The sequence below is a fragment of the Anser anser genome (genome assembly GCF_964211835.1).
Source record: "Anser anser genome assembly, chromosome: 10".
NCBI lineage: Eukaryota > Metazoa > Chordata > Aves > Anseriformes > Anatidae > Anser > Anser anser.
Window position 1 is genome coordinate 17,443,490 of NC_139730.1, and position 25,066 is coordinate 17,468,555.

Genomic DNA, 25,066 nt, shown 5'->3' on the forward strand with positions numbered 1-25,066 from the left:
AAGCGGCATAAACAAAGTTGCCTGTATTTAGTACAACAGCAACACTTTTCATCCATTCAGAGCTCTGCAGGTAGTCACTAATAGATGCTTTTTAGTTTGGAACTGTCACGTTTACATCTGTCTGGCATGGTGTACCACTCGAAGTCTGCAATGTAGCTGTCAGTTAGCTTTACTAACTTTACTAACAAGTACAGTGGATGCAGAAGCCAGAGACTTGCCAGACTCCTTACCTTACTCCTTCCCTCTCTGCCCTGCGGGCTGCTGTGGGATAACCAAGGGTGTCTGTCGGTCAGTCTGAAGCTCAGCCTGCAGGTCTGCAGCTGAACTCCCTCAGCGTTGATAGACTTTACCTAAAATCAGTGTTACGTGGACAGACATGAGCAAATCTCTTAAGAGTCTTTTCCAGTGTCAGCTGTGCCCCATTACACTTCCTGTAAAGCAGATTCATAACTTGTATTGTAAGCACTGATTGCAGCCCGTGGCGAGCCTCTCTGAAAATAGTGGAGTTGTGTGGAGACAACTTGTTGCTGGAACAATCGCTTCTGACACCTCCTGGATGAGTGCATCTTGGCTCAGTAATGGAAAAGCACTGAAGTTGACTTTACAAGGCAGTGTGCACACAAAATGAAGCCTAATTTAAATTTGCTTAATCCCATAATGTAATATTAGTGTGAACGTGACATTTGCTTGCCAAGAGTGTGCATGCCACTTCTCTGTGGGCACCCTCAAGGCATGTTTCTTAACTTGCAGAGCTTGTTAGTAACTATTTTTAGATCTTTAGGCAAACTTACAAAAACTGACAAATGGTGAAAGCATTCGGTAACTAGTACTGCCACATAGATAACAACAGGGAGTTTGGGTCTCACATTGAATTAGGATTTGGACTGAGGAACCATCAGTGAGAGTTTGTACGTTCCAGTCCCTACCTCACAGCATGTGGAATGTGACAGTTCTTTGTTCTATCATTTATTTACTCTGGTTGCACCTACAGCTAGCGTTGTCGGTGGCGGTAGATTTAATGTGCGTGCAGTGGGACATGGCGCATGTTCCAAGCAGCTTGCACTTTTAGGAGCTGAAACAGAAAGGAGGAACTTACTATGTTTCATAAGGGTAATCAGTGTGCAGTTGTGCACAATGATAGATTTATTTCATTAGCTTACTGATCAGTTGCATTTTGATTTCATTTGCACATTATTTTTTTTCCTTGGCTATTTTTAATTTCCCTTTGAACATCTGAATACATTATTTAGCAAATGTATTAGAGTTGGAATGCTCTTGCTTGTAACATTTTTTCCTAAGAATATCATTAGATTGAAATTCCTTGCATTGGCAAGCTGCCTGTTCAGCTCTCTCCTTATCTCTTCAAGCTTACTGCTGAGCTGCTCCACCACCAGCCTGGCCTGCTTAGCCTTGGTGTCCATTTTCCTCCCTGTCACCAATTATTGAGCACGTCCTTGGGCAACAAGCTGGTGACCAGGGCAGAAAACATTGAAGGAGGAAGCTGCAGGAAGGGCATAGTTGGTGTGAAGTCCAAAAGCACCCTCTGCACATGCTGGTGGTGTGGAGCTGCTTGTTTCGGGGAGAGGAATTCCTCCTGGGTCCTCTGCACAGGGACAGGAGGATAGGAGACCAGAAGGAAGGAGGAAGGCCTTAGCAGGGGGAGGCTGATGGGGAAGCTGCCGGGGTTGGTTTCAGTTCTCCGGAGGATGTAACGGGAACAGATACAAACAGTAACGCCAAATGCCTCAGCTTCTCTCTAAGGGCTGTCACCCTTGACCATCGCTGAGGGAAGAGGAGTTTAATTTGGGGACTGTGGGGCCTCTGTGCTGCAAGCCATGCTCTTTCAGGGCATGCCTCAGCATGGCATAAGCACCAGTGCGCATAATTTGCCTGGAGAAATCCCTTTCAGAAGGGTTTTAACATTTGGAAATACTCTTTCTTGATTTATTCAGAAGCATCCGCAAATAGGAATGGTTCCAGAATGACACTTCTTGATGCTTTAAATGTGCACACGTTCTAGATTTGGGTATTTTTGGAGGACATCAGTTTATTAAACCAGTGACGGCCGAGATCCGCGCGGGATGAGGCCGGAGCGGTCGCGGCCATCTCGCGCACCGGGGCCGAGGAACCGAGGGCGGGAGGCGGGAACGGTCGCGAGCGCAGCGGCAGCGCCCCCTCGCCTTCGGCGCCGCCTGCGGGCCGGGGTCGGGGCCGGGGCCGTGAGGGGTGCCCAGCCCTGCCCAAGGCCTCCCTGAGGGAGCGCCCTGTGACCGGGCTCGGGCTCGGGACCCGGCCCGTCCCCACAGCGGCCCGGCCTGTCCTGTGCGGCGGCGCCCCGGGTGGGGGTAAAAAGGGCTGGGGTCGCTGTGTGAGCGTGGGCCTGGCAGCCCGAGGGAGGGAGCGGGCTTGGCTTGGTTTTGCTTCCACATGCGCTGGTATTGACACCCCAAGGGGAGCCGTGGGGCCTCGGCCTGGAACGGCTCCCCAGGCCCTGCTGGAGCGCCAGCCGTGGGCTGTGGTGTGGTGACGTACGGTCCTGCCTGGTCCCCTTGGAAGATGCTTGGGTGGGGTGCACAGCTGAAGTTTTTTTCTCAGACCTATACACTGAAGATTGCATTTCAACAGAGTGTTTAGGGGAAATGAAATGTGTTGATACTTAATTGTGACTTTGTTTTGATCAATCAAAATACCCTTAGAGTAAAAGCAACCACAGGTTCCTGTTGGGCTGCCCAAACTCATCTGTTCTTGCATTCATTATAGTTCCCTTGTATTTCTGTGTGAGAGTTTGGTGGATAGGATTTTAGAAATCCACTTTTCCTCTTCTCTAAGTTACACATACTTATCAGTATATACACAGTCTTAAAAAGCTCTGTGTGTATTTTAGTGCATCAGTGAATATGACATGAATTGCAAAGCAGGTTAGTTTATGCACTTAATGACTTTACTGCTGCTATGGCAGATTTCCAATATGAGGTGTGTGGAAGGTTAATAATTTCTAAACTGGTGCCTATGTACAGGGTTTCTGTGTCCTGGTAGAAAACGTGAAAGAATTTATGGTGGAAAGTTTTCGCTGCAGTATCATCTTGGTGATGCAAAAGAAGTGCAGTTTGTAATTAGTCTTGGGGTCTCAGTACCATTACCACAGAATTGGGAGGTGGAAGAACCACGCTGCGGTCCTGTTTTTGCTTGCTTGCCTTGCCTCTCTCAGTTCCTTGTGCAGAAAGGTGGAAGGTAAGTTTTGACACGAGACATGGGAAGGGCTCCCAGGTCTGCCAGATGAGACATGCCCAGGATAGCCCTGAAGTACTCAAGGCTAGTTTGGCAAGAACATTGTAAGAAATGTAGTGAGTTTTTCAGTTTAGATTATGTTCTCAGTCTGTAAAAAGAAATCCAGATGATATGTGTTACCAGGATTGTTTACTGAAGTACTATTCTCTTTCATTTAAGTCAATAATGAATATTTCTGGCAGACCTTTTGCAGTAGTGTTACATTTCACCAAAGTTCACTGTTTAATAAAGTAGTTTAAATGGATAAAGTGAGACTTTCCACAAAGACTTGGTTGTATTCAGGTAGGCCTGAGAATGAAAAGCAAAGACCAGAAATTAGGAAGACATGTGAAACAGTACCTGTATAGTGAGCTATCTCACTAACTGTGTCACACTTCCAAAAAGAGCCCATTTTGAGTGGAAGTGCATCTTGCTGCCAGCCGGCTTGGCAGGTCTTCAGCTTGTAGCCTTAGTCTATTCCCTGAGGTCAGATAGCTGCTTTTGTAAAGTCTGGGATCGTATGACATAGTACTAAAATACATTGCCTGTGTGGAATCAATCGCTTCACAGCTCATTGTTTAATTGACATTTAATGTACGGTTGCCAAGCCAATAGTGCAGTTTGACATGGAATTAAAAACACAAGAGCTGTGGCAAAATACTGGGTAGGAGAGGGTGTCAAGATACATAGAAGGTTAATTGGCAATGGAGTATTTTTTTACTAGTTTGGTGTCTTGTTTTACAAAGCAAGTTCTAAAATATGTTTGCTCTATTGCAATTTATGCATCGCAAATACACCGTTCCTATACAAAATGCCTCTCATTCAGTAGGAGCCATACACTTGAGCTCTCTTAGACATTCACAAATTTTGTAGATCTTTGAAATCTGGGAACATCATGTCAAAGTATTAGTAATTGATACATGGCTGACTGAGGCAGTGCCTTGGCTTTTCTCATCCAGAGAATCTGAGTTCTGAAGGCCAAGGTATTAGAGGATGAGTCTCTAACCCTTTGTTAAGGTTTGATTTTTATTTTTTTTATTTATTTTGACTGTTCAAAACCAGTGGTTCTTCTAATATATTTCGTTTGAGCTGGAACAGTTCCTAATTAAAAGACTGAAAGACAAAAGCTAAGAGATAAGTATCTCACTTTATAGAGCAAGTAAAATCAGCCTTAGCATCATTGGCAATATGCTAAATTAGCAATGTAGTACTCTAACATATCAAATTATCAAAAAAAGAAAAGAAAAAAGAGAAAAGAAAAGAAAAGAAAAGAAAAGAAAAGAAAAGAAAAGAAAAGAAAAGAAAAGAAAAGAAAAGAAAAGAAAAGAAAAGAAAGGAAAGGAAAGGAAAGGAAAGGAAAGGAAAGGAAAGGAAAGGAAAGGAAAGGAAAGGAAAGGAAAGGAAAGGAAAGGAAAGGAAAGGAAAGAAAAGAAAAGAAAAGAAAAGAAAAGAAAAGAAAAGAAAAGAAAAGAAAAGAAAAGAAAAGAAAAGAAAAGGAAAAAGAAAGTCCAGGGAAAAATTACATGGTTCAACATTTAACTTACTCAGCTTTCTAATTAGCACAAGACTTCTGTCAGAGTCTAACAGGCAAACTGATAATTTAAATAAGTATTTTAAAGGATCAAAACCAAATGAGAGACATTAGGAGGAGGAAGAGGACAGTAATGTGACTCTTCAGGATACTTGAACTACAGGGAAATAGCATTGAAAATATGGACATATAAGAAACCCTAAATGGTAGTTTGACTTGGTTTCAGGGAATGGAAAGATAAGAAAATGTATACTGCATAGATGCTGATTGATAGCTAATGCTACAGGTTGTAAAAATAGGACACTTTCAGAGACAGAAAAGGACAAGTTGATTTCAATTGTAATGGATCATTGAAGTTGGATTACATTCATATGAAAATTCTGAAAGTGATTGTGTGTGGAGCATCTGAGCTGATAAGAATAATACTCAGTTTATCATAACTGCCTGTTATACTTGGGAACTGGACTGCAGGAAATATCTCACTTTTTAATTTTATTTTATATGAGAATTAAATGAAGTCCTTGGAATGATAAGATAGTGAACCTGTGTTAACGAAGTAGCCAGTGGAAGAATGACCTACTTGAGCATAGTGTGCATACCATTCGCAAAAAGGAAAGCAGGCAAACAAGTCATTGACCTGTCTTCAAAATAGTAGAGGTTTTTGTGGATGTTAACAAAAGATTGTGAGACACAGTTGATGACATACATGAGCAGCAATTAAAGTTTAGTATATTTCTCATCACACAGCTGAAATTTCAAAATTGGTCTGCTGCACTAGTCCTATGTCCACATAAGGTGTAACTAAAGTTGAGCTGAAAGTTTGTTCCTCTTACAGAAGATAGGTTTTAAATATGTATGTGAAATTATTGCATGTATTTATTTTGGTTGATTGTCATGCTTTAGGTGAAGATACAAAAATATACTGTTAGTCAAGCAGAACGTCTTGGGAATATTACATATTAGCTAACTAAGGTATATAGCCTTCCTCTGACAGATGAAATTGCAGTGAATTTCGGTTACGCTGTAGCGTATGAGTTGAAGCTTTGTGAAGTCAGTGGAATTTTTTTTCTTTGATTATGGCAGCAAGGAAATTGTTGTTGTCAAAATAATTTTTTTGTACCTCACAGCCACCATGACTCTTAGTTGGAAAGAACCTGAAGGTATTGTTTTTTCAGTTGGCAAATACGGGTAATTAACTATATGCAACTTTAACATGACAGATAATTTGCAGTAGAATGACTACGCATATATTAACAAACTTGATAGCATCAGGTACATGGTGTGGTGGACTGATCTCTTTAAATAATAGCTTTTCATGGACGGTGACGACGGTTTCTTGTCTTCTGTGTTCTGCTCACCCAGAGTTCAGTGGTCTTGATTTCCTTCTGGCTCTTGTGTATCAACAGAGATCACTTAGATGTGTTGGTTCTGGAGGTTTTATTTGGGATGAGCTTTTGAACAATGATGTGTTTATATATTTTAAATCTCATAGAATTTTTGTTCTTTTAATTTTGTCTTGAACTAAGGAATAGTCACAAAAATGCAACTTTTAAAAATGAAGAGGAAAAGGATTCAGATTTTTTTTTTTTTAATTTGCATCTATGTTGTTTTAAGCATTTCTTAATACAAAATATTAGTATATTTGTTTGAGGTAAACTAACCAGTTAGTAAGTACATGAGCCTAATTTGAGGCATATCTTTTTGATTACAGTGTAATTTTGCTAACATCTAGGTTTCATGAAATACCGTAATGTGTCATAATCACTGTATTGCGAGAAGACCAAATTTGGAAAGATTTTTCTAAAACTAAAGATTCTCTTGGTCATCTAGGAAAATATCTGTCTTTGAAAGCTGAGTTACAGGTTGAATTTTCATGAAGTATGTTTAAATGCTTATCATGGAGTTGCTTTCTTGTTCAGCATTCATTTAATACAGTGATTCACGTTGCGTTCTTACAAGCTGCAGCATTAGTTGTATATGCTTTTCTTTTTTAAAACTGATGCTGTGGCCTTTCTAACAGTTTTTTTTTCTTTTTCTCTAGTGAAGGGAAGTCAGAAGTGTGAGCTGAATTGCCGTGCCATAGGCTACCGATTCTACGTGAGACAAGCTGAAAAAGTGATAGATGGGACACCCTGTGACCAAAACGGAACTTCAATCTGCGTGGCAGGGCAGTGCAAGGTAAGGCTACCGTCTTTAGCAAATTGGCCTGTAGACTGTCTGTGCCATTCTTAATGTCTATAACAGGTTGATGCTTCACCTGTGGAATGATGTCTTCAACTTCTTTCTTAGGCTTTAGCAGATTTCAGAAATGCTAACTTCTATTATTACAGGTTTTATTTTCATACTATTTTTTCTGTCTACTGAGAGCAAACTATGGAATCCTGAAAGGCTTGATTCAGAAGGTGTTCTGGCCACAATTAAGGTGACTTTTGGTGAGCTTTTCCATATGTTTAGCTTTAGTTCTTTTAGAAGAGATTCTATGGAAGAATCAAAATGAAAACATTGGAAACATAAATAAGAAAGAAATATAATATCTTTCTTTTAGTAAACTTCAGTGTGGAGGTATTTTTTTGAGTCTGCAACATAAACAGGTAACTGAATAACCAAATTATTTTGATGGCATTTTAGCTGGAGTTAGTTTTCTGTTTGGCCTGTGTTTGCCATTTTTGAGATTCAAGTCTTACTGGCTGTCCATTTACTCAGTAGTGATGTTCTCTTAGAATATACTGAAGTGAATGACAAACTTTCAAGGGTTCAGAAGGAGCTACTGCATTGACTTTTTGCAGCCTGCTGTCTGTCTTCCCCTTGTAATGAATAAATACACTGTTCTTTTTCTGCAAGATGGTAGCAATCTTAAAGACAATGCTATGGTCTTTGAAAAAATGTTTATTTGTAATTTTTGGTGAAGTAAGATTAGTGAAAATATGTATGACATAAATTGCCAGCAAGTGGCATTTGATGCTTGGATGATGTTTTCCATGTACATTGGCAAAAGAAGCAGAAGTGGGTCAGATGTGACTCATGAACTCAAATGGCAAAAGGTCAAGTTCAGTTTAAATAGTTGGTTTGCCAGAGGAAGTGTCTTATGACTACAGCCTTTTCTTAGGCACGTCTAAATTCCTCTTGTACACATTTGGACAATGCTGTGTATGTTTCTGTTCTCAGCAGCGCACGCAAAGCCATAGCTTTGACTTTCCTTTGTAGATGATAGATCTTTGTGAAGTTGATCATTCTTTAAAGTGTCTCTTGATCTCAAACCAAATCTGAAAGGGCCAGGACTTTTTCTTAATTACTGTTCTGATCCATGACTTGGAAAACTGAATAATAGGTATAGTATACCAGCTGTTTTCCAAGTACTGTGCAAATGAAAAAGTGTATACTGATACATTTGTGTTGGAGGTCTGGCTTAGCAAGGAAAGGCAGCGTGTTTGGCAACCTACTGGGAAATAGTGTTATGAGTTTTGAAAATCAGGCATCGTGTGTATAGAGTGCCACTTCGTAAAGCTGCATAGAAGCAAACCATACACTATAAATGCTTACTGTGAGTATGTATCTTGGATTCATATAATCATCAAACAATTCAGGTTGGAAGGGACCTGTGGAGGTCATGTAGTTCATCACTCTACTCAGAACAGGGCCAGCTGTATGAGATAGCTGTCATGGCCTTTTCCAGGCTGAGTTTTGAACCCGGTCCAGTGTTAGAGCATCATCGTGGTGGAATCTTTTTCCTCATATTTGACTGAAATTCCCCATATTGCAACTTGTGCCCTTTGTCTGTCAACCTAGCACTGCTTACCTCTGAAAATAATCTTGCTCTGTGTGATCTGTTACACTCTCATTAAGTATAAACAGCAGTGAAATCTTCCCTTAGCCTTCTCTTAAGGCTAGGGATCCCTAGGCTTTAGTCCCGTTTTCCCCCCTATGTTGTTGAAAATAGACCTAGAAATCAAAATCTCTGTGCCTATGTAAACTGTTCCTCAGTAATGCTTCATTAATTGGTGTAACCTAGAGAGTTGAAATAGAATCTGTTTTGTATTGGTGCTCAGTGCCTTAGAACCAACAAATTATTGTGAGCAAGCCAAGATAAAGCAGGTAAAGGCTCTCCATGTTTTATCCACTTTATTGTGGTTCTCGCTATGGCTATGCGCAATGAAAGAGTAAGCTAGGAGGAGCTGAGAGAGTTGACCAAGTCCTCGTATGCAGTAGTATTAACTGCACTTGTGCAGAAGTAAGCTGAACTTTGGAGGCTTCGGAAGACATATTTAGGTAAAATATTGAAAGGTTAGTATTTTTCTTCTGAAGAGGAACTTCAGTCACTAACGGGTCAAAACGTAAACGTAGAATCAAAAAAAAAAAAAGTACCTCATGCAAATATTTACAGGTTAAGAGAATTATTTAATTCTCATGTATGTATGTTTAAGTGCCTTATTAAGCAATATATGAGAGCTTCTATTCATAGATGCTTAATAGCCTCAGTTAAGTCCATGGTATAAAAACAAAAGCCACCCTTCAATCCGTAATGGAAGTTCACAGCAGTTGTGCATTCACAAGCCTCACATTATGTCGAGCATGTTGAGCTTTAAGAATTTGTCCTAAATTGAACATGACATTCTGTATGTGCCTGTGTAGTGAGTTATAGTTTGGTTGGATAAAATGCTGTATTTTAAACCTATTTATTATATTTCTAATCCAACCCCAATCTTAACATTTTTTTTCTTTTGACTTTGTGAGTTTATGGAAAGATTCTGATTCTATTCGGGATATTTTCTTCCTTCCTTCCTTTGCATAAACATCTCTTCATTGCATCTGCATTTGCAAGTCTTTGAAAAGTACAGAGGACAATGATTCTGTATGATCACTTAATATTTAGTGACACCATTCTACAAAACAATGAGCTTAAATACTTAATACTTAAATTGCTAAATGTGTTATCAAGAATAGCCTAATAGCCTAATCTGTTCTACAGTTCTGTGCTTTTTTTCCCCCCTCTGTTTTATTAGTGGAAAAATACTGTCAGGGTGTTATAGTTCCTCCCTTCCTTCTCTCTGGTATTATTTCTTCTAGCTTGTTATTTTTTGTATTTGTCCTATTTCTTTTATTCTCCTCCCATAGACATATATGCGTTTTGTTCATTTGCTGGTACTTATTTCAGTCCTAATCACATCATTGGCAGTTGCAGTTTAGGTGAGTGACCCTCAGGACATAAGTGTGAAGCAGCTCCATTTATCACTTGGGTCTGTAAATGTTTGTACAACAGGAGAACAAGAATGCGAGAATATATTTGGCTCTTTCCTTCATATCAGAAAGGAAAATCACATGTTCAGTCTTTCTTGTGTTCCTTCAAAATGTCCTGTCACCAGCTCCAAAGTGAGGAGAATGGACTCCTAATTGTCCAGCTGAAATGACTTTCTCTCTATAGGATAGTGAAGTAATCACTGTCTATATTTTTCATTCTTTCTCCACAGACACAAACATTATATTGTGAAAAACATGCATAAGTTTTTGGCTTCCTTAATATGGTAGCAAGTAAGATAAGCTTACCTCATCTTTAACATGCAATGAGGAAGTAGATAGGAACAATCCTCTGGTACTCCATTGCTTTCGCAAATACTGTACATCTGTTTGAAAGCACAGATGTTTTCTGGTTATTTTCAGTATACAATTTAAGTTCTGTCTTTCTGCAAAAACTTTGGTTGCAGGAGGCTGTTTCTGAGAGAAGTTGAAAGGTATCAAGAATTTATGCCAAATATGATGCTTTAAAGTAACTCAAATATTTTCTTAAGGTTCATATCTACATTGCACTGAAGGTACCAATCTTGTGGTGGTAATGGAATTCAAGTGGTCAAGGTCAAATTGGAACAAGGCTGTTTTGCTTCAAGGAATTGACTAATTAACTTCTTTACAGGGACTGTGAAAGAAAAAAAGTATTTATTTTTTCAATAGACTATAAAAAGATTGAATGTACAGATCTGGCACACAAATTTTTCACATTGTCTGCATTAACAGGACTTCTGTTAGAGAATATTAGAGTTGTGGAACAGCAACTGCTACTGTGTTGTGATCCACAATCATTACTAATTCAGGACAAGTTCTTTAATCGTAATTAACTGTGATATTCAGGAGTAATACCCTTGAAAAAAAGAATAGGATGTAGTCCATTCACCTCTTTATACAAGGGCACAACTAAATCAAAGTTACAGCACAGGCCAGAAGCAAGCTTTGTGCTTTCAGGACTCAGTAAAGAGTTCTGTTTTTTCCCTTTTTTTTTTTTTTTTTGGTCTCTGTTGACTGTTAATACTTGTCTTCCAGCAGTATTTATATTTCTTGAAATTCTTGAAATTCTTCCTGAATACTAGCAGTCTGACTTGCTACATCTATTGATAGGCTCCTGACTTTTTACACAACTTAGGGAAGGGGGAGCTCTCAAAATCTTGTTTCTCTGATCTAATTGAGGAAAGCAGGTGAAGTTTAAAGAAAATGGGAGCCATTACTATTTCTTTCAGGTTACTTTTATTAAAATTTTATTATGTGCCTTTCTATAAGTAAAAGAAAATGTTAATGAATTTCTAAGAAAACAGTTTGAAAAGTTTTGTGATCAGTTTCTATTTCATCTTGCAGTATGTACAGAGGATGCTCACTGATCACAGTTTCCCTAGAAACATTTGCTCTTGGCAAGAGATTTACCACAATTATACAGTTACAAATCCAGGTTTTCAAGAATTTACAGATACTGCTGTATCCTCTTATATATAAGTTTGATATAAACATGATAGTCATATATAGGGAAAGATCATCAGCCACAATTTTGTGTATGATGCATTACGGATGTCACAGAGTACATTTAATGTGTAACAATGAAGTAAACTAGAGCTCATGAAGTAACTTGAGAATTCTTGTGTGTTCTACATGTAAAGAACTTGAATTCCCAACTTCATCCATTCAACCATGCAGTAGTTATGTTGAGAATTTGTGTGTAAACCATACTCTTATTTTTGTTTCAAACTTTTGAGTTAGTATTTGAGGGAGTATTGAGATACACGTCACATTAAAGGACAGTATACTATTACAGCTTCATGCTGCTTAGAAACACTATAATTATTAACTCACTCTTTTTATTTTATTTTATTTTATTTTCTGGTTCAGGAATAGGAAGTCAGTACAAAGTCTTCAGTGAAACTATTCAACAGTATGTTTGTGTTTGAGGGAAGTTGATAGAATAATGTCATATGAGATGTGCTTCATTCTTCCTCTTGAAAGTACTATACATTTCAGGATAGATTGATGTGTATTAAAATTAATTATTGTGTTTCGCTTGTGCCATATATCAAATTTTGCATTCCAAGTGATTTATTAATGCATAAGTCTGACAAAGAAAATGAGTATTATTGAATATGTTTCCTGTCTCCATGGACTCTGAGATTTTTTTTGTTCCACATGATCAGGAAGCACCAAACTATTTAAAATAAATAAAATAATTTTATTTATCATAGATATTATACACTGTTGAGCAAATATGAATGTAGCTGAAGGATGTAGTAGAGAACTAATTTAGGTTTTGGACTGTCATGCGTAAGAGAATTTTTTTTCTGAGAAGCTGTCAGTATTTACAGCTAACTGAAAATGTTTCTCAAGTAATGAAGCTTATTCAAATGTTTGTAATATGTAGCTTTTCCTTAATGCCACATTATCTTATTTTTAAAATCAGATAATTTGTGGTCTCTATCACCCTCTGTTGGACATCTTGCTTCATTACCAGAAACAATATCCTGTAAAAAAACATCTGTTGGTCCCCAGAAATACTGTTTCTGACTAGTATTTTCAGTTTACCTTCCTTTTTGAAACAGAAGGCAGAAAATATTGCTGTAGTAAAAATTACTGCTGGAAAAACAGAATAAAGAGTATGATAAAGACAGCTGTGCCTTCATTGGAAATAAAAATTAAACATGTATGAATTAAGGTGTTTCTCACTTGTTAATGATTTAAAATGTTACATAAGGCAACCACAAGTAACAGAAGTTCTCAGTATATAAAATGCAGTCATACCCATTATAATGAAAATTCGTTACACAGATGTTTATTAACAGCGTTCAATACATTATTTCTTTTTCTGAATTGCTAACCAATATTAGATAGAATGGCCTTATAAAACGGAAACAGTGCTTAATCTTAGCAGTCAAGCTACACTTTAGCATAACAGAAGAGATTTTAAAAATAGTAGCCTGTACAAAAGTCCATCTTAAAGCCTGGTTGTTGGGGCCATTGCAGAGTCATGCAGAGGGTTGGAACAATACTACCTGCTTGAGTACCTCTGAACAGCATCTCAGTACATATTTCCTTCTTTTTATAGAACACCTATTTTTTACTTTTTGCTGTTCTTTTGTTCAGCTGGCCCCCAGAGACGGAAGTAAAGGCTTCCTAACTTGTCAAGTAGAAGAGGGATGTTAAAACTCGTTTTTCAGATGTGGTCCTTGTAACAAAACTTATGTGTATATTATTCTGATCAAATTATCCTTTTTTTTCTTTTTTTTTCTTACTTTCTTACTTTTCTGTGATATTGCGATATCTGTCAAAAAGTATTTTAAGTACTGCAAAAAAGCTCACCCATTGTCTAAATGATCATGTACTTCCTGGTGTAGGCTAGCCTCTGAATTCTAATGAAACCAGAATTTTAAAGCAATTAAATATTTTTTTAAAGTAAAACTAGAGAAAATATGAATTACTTGATATTCTGCCCATGCAGAAACACAGAAGTATAACAGTGGTCCTGAGTTTTATGATTTCTGTTAAAAAAAAAAAAAAAAAAAGATCTCTATTGCACATCTGAGCAGAGTTCATTCTGATGAATTTTGGAGCCTTTTTTCATTGATGATCCTACCAACTTTCGCTTTTTTACAGAATTTATACTTAGTCTCACAGACAATAGGTGTTTATACATATGCCATACATATACATATGCCATATTTCAGTATATTGGGTATGTGTTATTTGTTTTAGTGGATTGTTTTAATACATTTAATACATTTGCTACTTCTGTCTTCACTCTAATTTTTTTCAGTGTTATTAAATTTGAGAACGTCTTTGAATGCAGTTTCTTCAATTTGCTATTCAGCCAGAAGTGTGGGCTTGCTTGCTTTGAGATGATTTTTCTGCTTGTTTTAAATCTTCTGGAGCCAGTGGGATGATCCTGCTCAGTAACTTAATTTTTGAAGAAAAATGGAAGTGGAATACTGAGGTGGTTTTAATAAATAAAGTGAAATGTCAATACAAATGCTGTTAATAATTTTGGACTTGACCATATTTTACTAAATTTACGTATATGGAGATATGTTGCGTGTGTGTGTTGCACATAACTAGGAGACTTCTGATGCAAGAAGTTGTTCTCAGTTCCGTGAAAGTTGTAAGCACTGACTTACTGTAATTTTGGAGAAAGAGTGAGGGTTATTTGTTACCTGTAAAGCAATTAATTGGCTTTGCAGAGATATTAGTTACCACGCAGTGGCGCACTTTACAAAAGTACTACTTAGTACTTCACGTAAAACTTGATTTGGGTGGGAATTCTAGGTATCTTCTGAAGGCATTTTTGTATTCAATTTTTCCTTGCATTTTAGTTTTTTAATCTCCCAGTTATCTCCTGAAAAATACCTGAGTATTTTTCAAATGCCCATAGTAAGTAACTTCAGTAGCAAAATGACTGGCAATAGAGATTTTACTTGCCCTTTAAAAAATAATTTGCATCAGATGTTGAAATTCTTACAAACTTTATACGAAGGTATCTTAAATTGGCTATAGGAAGCATAACAAAGTGTGCAATATCCCCATATAAAAACTTTGTTACTCAGGGAGTTCCCATTTGGAAGAACTCTGCCGATATGCACCAGTGTCCAGGTAGCAAAACTGTAGGCTGCATCCTTGCTTTGGTAGGGAACTCTTAATGACTGTAGGATCGGAGTAACAGATTAGAATGATGAGAACTATGTTCCTTCTGTAAGTTAGGGTTGTTCTCATAACTTGTAAGTGTTGTAATATAGAGCAGTCCTATAAGGCTATGACTGGGTATTCTTGTAAGGGTAAAGAATCTGTTTTCTGTAGGAATCTCAATTTGTGGAATGGTGATTGTTTACTCTGAGAAAAGGAGTCTAGGATGGATTTTATTTTAATTTTTGTTGGGCTTTCTTAAAGTTGGAGCCAGACTTACCCCCTTTCTCTATTCTCTGTTTAGTTTGTAATAATTCATAAAACCTAAGGAAAAACCTAATATCTGGATTAATACAGTAGAATAGTATAAAGAGCACATGTATATCTGTATCTGTGCTTCAGCCAAATTACAGAAAAGGCTTTTGGTTGATTGTTTATCTTCCTTGGTTGCTCAGAAGAGTGAGGTATATTCATCAGCACACCATAACATTGCAAATCTCTGTCTTGGGATACAAAAACTTCGAAAACAGCCTGAGGAACTGTACTAAATGAAATATTACCTTGTGCATCAATAGCACATTGTGGCTCTCAGCACTTTAAAATTAGCCTAACCAGCACAAAGGCAGTTGAAGATTGGTGTCAAGTATTGTTTGCATTTGAGGAGGATCAATTTAATGGAGTGTTTCTAGTTATCTGACTTTCTTCTAAAAGTGGGCCTTGAAATAGTGAATTACTTATGTTGTTCTCCCCCAGGGAGCCACCATGTTAAGAACTTGCATGCTACAGATTGCCATCAAGACTTTGCCCAGGATAGGGCTGCCCACACAGCATGCTCCATGGAAGTGTAGAGAACTAGGTTATGGAGCCTAATAGCATTCAAATGGTGAAATACATTTCAGAATCAAATGAAAAATTAAAAATTAAATCTGTTTGTTAATACTCGGGGCTTTTTTTGTTTTCTTTCTTATTTTTTTTGGATTCTACCAATAGTAGCCAAGGACACACTGCTCTGAACTCAAGACCTTTTTAAAGGAATAGGTAAAGGAAACGGTAAATTCCGTGAGGCAAAAACAGCAGTTGCCACATCTTTATTTAGTTTTGTTGTTATTTCTGTATACAGCCGCTGATGGAGGCTTTTTCTTTCAGGAAAAAATAGTTGATCTATAAAAGATACCATAAAAGTGGAGTAAAATATAGTTACAATAACAGATATAGAAAGTGCTTTCCTTCTCTGTGCCTTTTCGTATATACCATTGTGATTTCTTGGGTGTTGGAAATACGACTCTTCATTGCTTCTCTTCATAATGACTTATTAATGCCAAGCATTGCACTGGGAAACACCTGCCTGGCATTAATAAGGTGTTAATGGAAGAAACAGGTTCCTGGGAGCTACGAAATAACTCCTTTGCCAGTTTTTTCCTTCGTTTGCATAGTTTTCTGTTAAGTGTTTTACAGAGAGAGTGAGCAAGCCTCTGAAGTTTCTTGACCTCACTGTACAAAAAGTCTTTCTGCCTTCCTCCATTTGTAAAACAACACTATAAATTTTTTTGGTATATGATCTTCGGCCATGACCTGATTTCAGTTGCTTCTGATAACTAATATACAGCAGGTGTGACCACTGCATATAAAAAGTTTGGAAGGGATAACTTTAGTACTTTTGAACTGAGGTAAAACTGATGCGAAATCAGATGATGGGAAATTGTGAACAGCAAAGCATTCAAGTCAGATAAGATACAGTCATTCTTCTCCCCTTGTCTAACAACCTCTTGTCCTAAGAAAGACCTCATAATTCAAAGGACAGCGCTCCCAACTCTTAGGTGAAGCTGCTATCTGGATGTGCTGTGATGCAGTCTATAGTCTCCTTACAAATCACTCAGTAATAAAGATGTGATCCGGATCAGACATTGCTTATAATGACATTCAGTGTACTTATTCAGATCATATGATGCAGCATTTGTGCTAGTGCTGTTGTGTTTTGATCTTTTTTCATTTTTATGCCAGTTACAGTGGGACAAACTATACTTGATCACTTTAACTTAGAACAGTGTAGATACAGCATAAACCCTTCCGACGTAACCTTAAGCAGGTATGACATTTCTGACTAAATTTCACTTAATGAGAATGAATTCATGTAAAATTTGCATATTGTATTTGTGGACATAACATATTTTTGGTTCAATACTTGGAACCCTAAAGGAAGATTTCACTGTTTTCTTGAACTTTTGCCTAACAAGACTTGTGAAAAGGTACAGTATAGTTCAGTAACATTAAAAATTAGCTTACAGTTCTAAATACTGGAGAAAAATGTTATCACTGTATGTTAAAACATTCTAAAATGTTTTTAAATGGCTTTTAAATATTCTGCATAGCATATGGTTTGGAAAATGGCTGTTTTACTTCAGTTTGGAAGAAAAATATATGCAGAAGTACCCCATAGAATGGCTTATTCAAATTGTGATTATTTTTCTGCTCTACTTTGTGTCTCTGTTTCTTTTCCTGTCAGATGTGGTCAGTAATACTTAAACAATCTATCTGAAACAGCTTGAGACATAAAGAGGTAAAGGAGTCGTGTGTAGCTTTTAATTTGTTATTTCTGCAGTTCTTTAACAATGATTTTGCAGGTTGAGATGCCTTTCAAAAAAGACCAAGTGTAATTCTTAGTCTGCAGAGAACTCTTCTGTCTAACAGTGTCAGAAAATACATACTAGCTTTGAGCTTAATTGTATCACTGTAAGAGTCCTGAAAGTAAAAGGCTGTTATCTCCGAGTAAGTGACACAGGCAATCTTACTACATTAGAGACACTTTTCTCTCTTAGTTTCAAAACAATACATTTAAAAAAAATCCACAGCAAAACTCAAAAAAACAACAACAGAGTTTTAAGAATGCTGGAGATGCTAATGGACTAGAAAATACAAATATTGTATACTGTAGGGCTTTGTTGTTTTTTTCCTGATTAAACAGATCAGGCTACAAATGAAGATGGGTTTGTTTGTTAATCTGGCAGTATTTCCCAGGTTGAAATAATCAAATGATCCCTCCTGTGTGCTACTGACTGTATGTGTCTAGCACTGAGTCAAGAACTCTCTTCTTCAGTCTCTGATATCAAGGCAACTGGCAATTCTAGCATCTGAAGAATAAACAAACCTTCTCGATAATTCCCTGCCAGCCATTTCTTTTCTTTTCCGATCTTTTAGACCTTTTATTCAGCTGTCTAGCGTAGAGGATTTTTGTTTGGTTTTGTTTTTTAATAACAGTCCCTTCAGTTTTGACTTTTTCTGAAGTTTCTCTTCTTGAAGTTTTTGATATGTTAGTAATTCTAAGTACATCTTTTTGAGACCCAGAGCTGGCAATATTTGCTGGGTAGGAAGTAAAAGAGATGAACATGATTGTTTTGAGTTCACAGTACAAACAGCAGGGCATGCCATTTAGTAATCCTCACAGTAGAGTCATGTTCTGCACCAAAGATGCTTTTAAAGAAGCAAGATAAAATCCTGTACAACTTTTTGAGTGAGTACTTAAGAGATAATGTGCTATTATCAAAGGATGCTATCTGAAAGCATTTAGGAAGAAATAATCAGTGACACACCAGTCAGTTGTTCATAAACAAGTCTGAGCTCTTGACCATTGGTTTTGTTTCTGAATTACTATTCTTCTGCCATTATACAGAAATTAATTTTAAGGTAAAAATTTAAGGTGTAGGTAAAAATACAAAATAAATGTGATCTCAAATCCACTCCTCTTTCTCAGTTTCTTTCCAGAGTTTTCGTGGATATATTCTAACAAAAAAAGCTGTGATAACCTATAGAAAGACACCTTGTGCTGCATTCACAAAAGAGGCAAAATGATGAACGGTGTACTCTGTACAATGGCTGAGAAGGAAGTGATTGTTTCTTATGCAGGAACTGCAAATTTATGGTTAATGCCTTTTAAGTAAACAAGAGAACCAAATCTGTTTCATATTACCTTAAATCAGAATGACCAAAACATGGCAGTTCAGCAGTTCCCTTCCCTTCCTTTTCCCCCCCTACCCCCACCAACCCCCCCCCCCAAAAAAAAAAAAAAAAACAACAACAAAAAACCAACAGAAAACCCCAACAACCATTTGAAATTCATTTGAAAGAGACAGGAAAGGGATTGTAAAAGAGAATCATGTAGTTAGTGCAAGACCCCTCTTCTGAGGTTAAATAGCCAAAGGAAACGAAGTCATTTAGCTTTTATTGCAAAGAAACAAGGCTGCAGGAGAAATACTGTTCTGTAACTCAGATGCAAGGGCTCTGTTTAACACCTGGACAAGTAAGCAATGGAGAGAAAGTTATTAAAAAGGGGACTGACTGCATAAATACTCATTCTCATTCTACTACATGGATCAAAACTTTGCAGTTATTCCTACGTTATGATACCATAGAAAAACTTATCTTAGTTCCAGAATTTGCCGATTCACTGGATTGTTTTTTATGTTAAAGATCAGAGCTTTAAAACTGTTTGACTTTCAATATATAATTATAGTGACGTGGTTGGGACTCCCCAAAAGGGCTTATAGGTTCCTCTCTGCTGGATGCGTAGAGATAGCACCTTGACAAGAAGCTCAGCATATGAGACCCCACGCGTAAAAGGGCAGGCATTTCGGTGTGTCGGTTTGTGTAAGGGAGGCTTGTCCTGGGTGCCACTGGTCAGGTTGCTTGGAGAGGCTGCTGAAATGGCGAATGTGTTAATGTGTTCTGCAGGAACTCCATGGAAGGAGTTGCTGTGCCAGAAAGTACACTGCTGCTGTGGTGCATTGGCACAAGATTCATCTTACTTGGTGAGCAGTATGCCGGAGGCAGTCTGTTTGCAGATTGGCAGATAGAAATGTCCACATGGTTAATGGGGCCATGAAGTAGGGGGGAGGTCATTGTGCAAACACGTATATGCTGTTGCTGTGTGCAAGAAGAGGTAGCATGGGTAGATTTGAATTTACATAGTTTTATTCTATGAACATATGGGGGAGAAGGGGGAAGTGAGGGTTTATGAGGTTAGTGCCAAAAAAGTCATTGAAACAATAAATGGAATTAGTATTTCATTGTTGTCTTGATTTTTTTCTTTTTCCTTTCTCTGTCAGTTTGAATCAACACTGTCTCCTGCGGTGTCTGCGGTGCAGAGATCAGCCGTTTTTGTTTGTTTGCAGGTGGATAACTGTGCTGGTTTGTGGCAGTGTCTCTGTGATAATGCATTGTTAGCAATTATGAAGTTGACTAGTGGTATTTCAGAACTCATCATCGAGACAGAGTTACTAAAGATACCATAGGAAAGTGTATTTGTTGCTAACGTTCTGCTCATCTTTTACAGTATTAGTATACCAGATAGTGGCAAGTTAATACTAGCAGTATCTTAATTACTGTTACTAGCGATTAAGTTATTAATAAGGTGGAATTTTTACTGCAATTGAATCGTCAGAAATTTTAGAATTTAGGGGCTGCTGAAGTTAACTGCAAAACTACTAAGGAATTAGAGTAAGCTATCAGGAACCAGTACAAGAGAGGTCTTAATGAAAATAGGAAATTATTTAGAAAGTGATGACAGTGCACCAAAATGCTGTCTCAGCTAAGCTGTTTTATACTAAGGAGCCAAATGGTAAGTAAAGGCTTAATTTTGTTTCAAGAATTCTTGGGAACAAATTGAAAATAATAAGAACTGTAACAGTATATTCTAAAATATCTATTATTTAATCAGGAAACTGGAACGGCAATCTTGGAAATCTTTCTGGTCTGCAGGAAATTAAGTATTTAGGCTTTGTTTTCATTTAACTATATTATAATATTACTTCAGAGCCTGGAAAAGGTCCAGTATGTTTTTAGGCACTTTTAATAAAACACAAATTACGACTTTGGTACACTGGTTTGGACCAATTTGTCAACATAAATAAATAAACCCTTGGGAGGAAGGTATATAGACAGTAGTTTGGTATGTGCACATATTTTGCTTTTATGCAGGTACATGCATACAGATAGACACACACAGACCAGACGTTATTGTGTTAAATGTTGAATGAAAGCCATTAAAAAAGTACTACCCTGTTAGGAATACAGGCATTAAATTTGCTGTAGTGTACGTGTAAAAGAAGAGACACTTGAAAAGCAGAAAACTTGAAGCCTAATCAGCATCTAGCAGAGAGAGTGTTGAAATTGCCAGGATATGTAGATTGGCTGGTCATGTGCCTCAGAGAGCTAGCGTGGGTTCAGATCTCTGTTCTAGCCAAACAAATAGGGCTGTTCTGCTGTAGATGTTCTGTCTGGTCTTGGATATTTCATTTAACCTCTTTGGTTATAGTTAGTTTGTGTGAGGATACCTCAAAATGTGCTGAATGTGCAAACTAGAACTCAAAGCTCTTTTTTCACTCTGTAGCCCTTTATTTTTATTTTTTTCTTTTTTCTTCCCCCCTCCCCTCCCCTCCCCTCCCCTCCCCTCCCCTCCCCTCCCCTCCCCCCCTCCCTGTTTACTGAGGTAGAACCCAAGAGTGTTGTGATTTCCCTCCTTTGGGTGGCTTGCTAGGAACTGGTTCCTGCATCCTCTACATGATGCATCTTTGTCCAAACTATGCTTATAATGCCTCAGCTCTTCCTCTCTAAAATGGGAACAGTATTTTATAGGATAAATACGATCTGGGAGGCATTATGGTGGTGAAATATACATAGGGACTGGATTAATGTAAGTGTGGCACTTCACTGTAACAGAATGTGTCTCATGTACTTTTTGCTTTGACCACACTGATCTGCAGGAAGTTGTGTTCTGCCCTCGAGCAAAGGTGTGGGAGCATATTCTCAGGGAGAACTAAAACGTGAGTCATAATTCTTTGTTGAGACCAGAGCTTCAATTTTGATGCAGAAGCTTGCATTTACAAGATGTTTACAAGACAATTTAGTTTCACAGGAGTCTATGCAGAGTTCCTGTCAGTTTCAATTTCACATTGTTTAAGTTTTCCTATAAAGTTTTTGAACTTCTTTCAATTGCTCAGAATAGGAAAGAATTCTGTATGTCATCTGTTACCACCTTAGTTTGTGAGGTATCTGAACTTTAATAAGATTAGAACAGAGATTGTAAAACAGTGTACTTATAGATCAAAATGAGCTTGATCAAACTGGTTTGAAATTAATTTTTTAACAGAACCTGAAATTAGCCAGACTTTCTTGTGGCTATGCAGTGAAACTGGAATCTCAGCATTGACAGTTCTCATATTTTTTTCACAAGTGCCATGGTATTTGACTGTTCTTAAAGTCCTGCAGCCTGGAGTCAAATGAATGTATCATAACATAGGTTTTCATTTAAAGTAATGTAAGTTTCCAGCTTCTATGGTTGCTGAGAGAAATAAAATTAAAAGAAATGACTAGATTATACACAAAAATTTCAAACATCGTAAAGTTAACGAGGAGAGTTCAAATACTTGTTAAAGGGTTTCTTGATGCACGAATCTGTGCCCTATTTTGGGGCCCCAAACATTTTATATTACTGTAACAACAGGTTTTTAACAGTCAATAGTTTATGACAGCACTGTTGGCAAAACTTGAATAAAACAGAACAAATATGATGTTGTTACATGTGATTGACGTTTTTAGTCCTTTTTTTGGCTACAACTTCTGTGCAAGCAGAGGAATATACTATGTTGTTACTGATGATGAGAAAATGCAATTTCCTGGAATTCTGACAATGTGGTTATCTTTGAACAAGAGCATTCGTATATGCTGCTCAACAGAGAAGTCGTCAAAATGCTTGTGAATAACTTCCTGTTCCCTCTTTATAGCGGTGACACCTGATCTGTTCAAAGCCCCTTATAAAAATCTGCTGGAGCACATGCATTAAATTTGATAGATTTTCTTTTTAAATTATGGTGCATTTAAATATATCAATAATGTCAGCCACATGACATGGTTAGCTTTGTAGTTTGAGGCAGCTTAACCTGGCACCTAAGTGCACTTCATGAAATGAAAGCTTGGCCCAGGTTAAAGTTGTTGTACCTACAGTCAAACGATCCTAATAGTTCACTGGCAGTATTTTAGTGTAGTTTGGCTTGTGTGTAGTTTCAACAAACCCTGTGTAGTGGAAATTAGAAACATAAGTATGTATGTATTGTACCAGAGAAAGATGACTTTAAAAGAAAAATCTGAATTTTTATTTAAGAAAACAGAATGTTTTTACAGACATCATCTTTCTCTTTCCATTCTAGAGCTGTGCCTATAATTTCAATAACTGTTTTTGCTGGGATGCTGACCTTACAGAAATTAGAAATGGCAGAGACTTGTTCGGTCATTTGATTTACCAATGTTTACTGATGTTGGGCTGTTGTTGATGCCATGTGTGTGTGTGGTCTGATTTTTTCTTCTCAAGTTCAAGAACACACAAAGAACTATGACAGAAGTGGAAGTGTGCATTTAAGCTTAGTTCTTCATGTAAGTATAAGAAATATTTGCAGAGTACTAGTGATCACCTTTAAAATGGTTATGAATAAAATCATATTCCTGAATGTGTATGAGAGGTATTTTATTTCCCTTCTTGTCCATATTTATTCCCTTTTGAAGTCTCCAGAGCTGTTTTCCATAGATATGTGAGCCTTGACACAAAAGCCTAATGAATTTATACAGATAATTCAAGAATACGTTGGTGATATTTTATAAAAACAAAGGTGGAAGAATTGCTTGGTATAACTTTTTTAGAGACTAAGTTCCAGCTATAGTGTTCAATACATGTTCTTACAAAGCAGATGCTTCTTCCTCAACACTGTTCTTGGCATCTGATTACAATAAATTACTGTAGTCTTGCTTAGCTAGAATGGGTTGTTTTGCACCATACTTTATCACCAATTTGTTCTCTTTAGCATATACACAGTTCTGCTTAGCCCAGTAGGATGGAAAGTATGAGGAAAGACACAAATGGGATTCTCTAGTTGTAGCTTAATTGATACTTTTATTAATGATACTCAGAGCATGACCAAACCTAGATCATTCTGCTGGAGATGCATCAGTTTTGCAGTGACACTAGTAAGAGAACATTCTGTGAGGATATAACACAGGACTCCGAGGTATCACGAAGCTTGGGTAAAATGAGGAGGAAACGTGTGCATTTCACATACTTACACAGTACAACAAACAGCTTAAATAAAACATGGTTTTAAATCATCTTGTATTTGCCAAGTTTTGGGCCTGAATCTCAACAACTTCAGTAGGAAACTTACCAATTTTTAGCAACTTCATTACTGTTGAATGCTGTTTTAGGCAAAAATGAATTAGTTAAGTACACTTCCATGCTGGCGGTTCAGACGGTGATCTTCCAGAGGGAATTAGAAAAATAGCTTGGATCTCTGATTTCTCCAGTTCATCCGTCAGAATTGAGAAGGTCTTTTCTGTTTCCTTTTCAGAAGAGTCAGCTCAGTAAGAATACTCATTGTAACAAATTGAAAATATTGGAAAAGCTTTTTTTGTGTGTGTGCGTGTGTGTGCGCGCCCCTTTTGGGATGCAGTAAATGGAGAATTGTTTTCCTTCTCAACACCTTCTTTAGAAGCTAGCAACTTTTTAGCAAAGCGGTGAATGTGGCTTTGCTGAAGAAGACATCAGTTACTCTTTTTCTCTGATAAAACAGTAACTAGCTCTGAGACCTACCAGTAGTTCTACATAGATGAATAAATACGAATCATGCCTTTGAATTCAGTGCAGTAAACATTCATGGAAAACATTATATGGATTAGGTGTGGGTTTCTGTGCCTCTTCTCACCTTATTCCCTGCTTTTGTTTTTGCTTGATTTTAATGATTTTCCATTGCTTAGGTATATTTTTATATTTTTGGGACCACATTAAGCTTTTTGATCGGCACTTGAATCATCTTGATGTAAAAAATTCTACATTTTTTTCTTTTTGAACATTTTTCTTCAAGTTATTCAAGGCAGATATACTATGTGCATATATGCAATGTTTTTTTTTTATTTTTGAAGGTAAATTGGATTTTAAAATTCAAACATGCTTTTTCTTCTTATTGTGCTTTGTTACTAGGCTTTGTTCAGTGAGTAAAAGGTTTGATGCCTTTTTTTGTGATTTTTAAAAAATGTATTATTGTATATTTTATAATTTTCTGTTCTTAAATTTAAATATATTTGAATTTATCTCAGCCACTGCAGAAAATCTTTTGGGGTTTATGCTGATAGACCAAATTTCATTTTATTGTATTTTTTGAAGTCCAATAAAAGTTGGGTCTGTAGCTAAAGCTGAAGAAGAATTGGCTAATCTTTTGCTCTTTTAATAACAGTTTATACATTTCTTCAGTTAGTAAATATTTTTGCTTCATGACTTCATAATGAGTTCATAAACAGTTCATTTAGAGAAAAGTGTGC

The 25,066-nt window shown here is 37.2% G+C and overlaps 1 protein-coding gene across 5 annotated transcripts in view; it reads left to right on the forward strand.

The window, feature by feature from the left end:
- Positions 1-25,066, forward strand: part of THSD4 (thrombospondin type 1 domain containing 4) — a 300,889-nt gene that overhangs the window by 122,847 nt on the left and 152,976 nt on the right. For 4 of the 5 annotated variants that reach the window (XM_083851128.1, XM_083851127.1, XM_083851129.1 and 1 more), the window contains exon 7: positions 6,840-6,976. In XM_083851128.1, the coding sequence (XP_083707254.1) occupies positions 6,840-6,976 (137 nt within the window). Of the gene's footprint in view, positions 1-6,839; positions 6,977-16,832; positions 19,008-25,066 lie in introns of those variants that run through there. The other variant, XM_083851133.1, reaches the window with a different exon arrangement.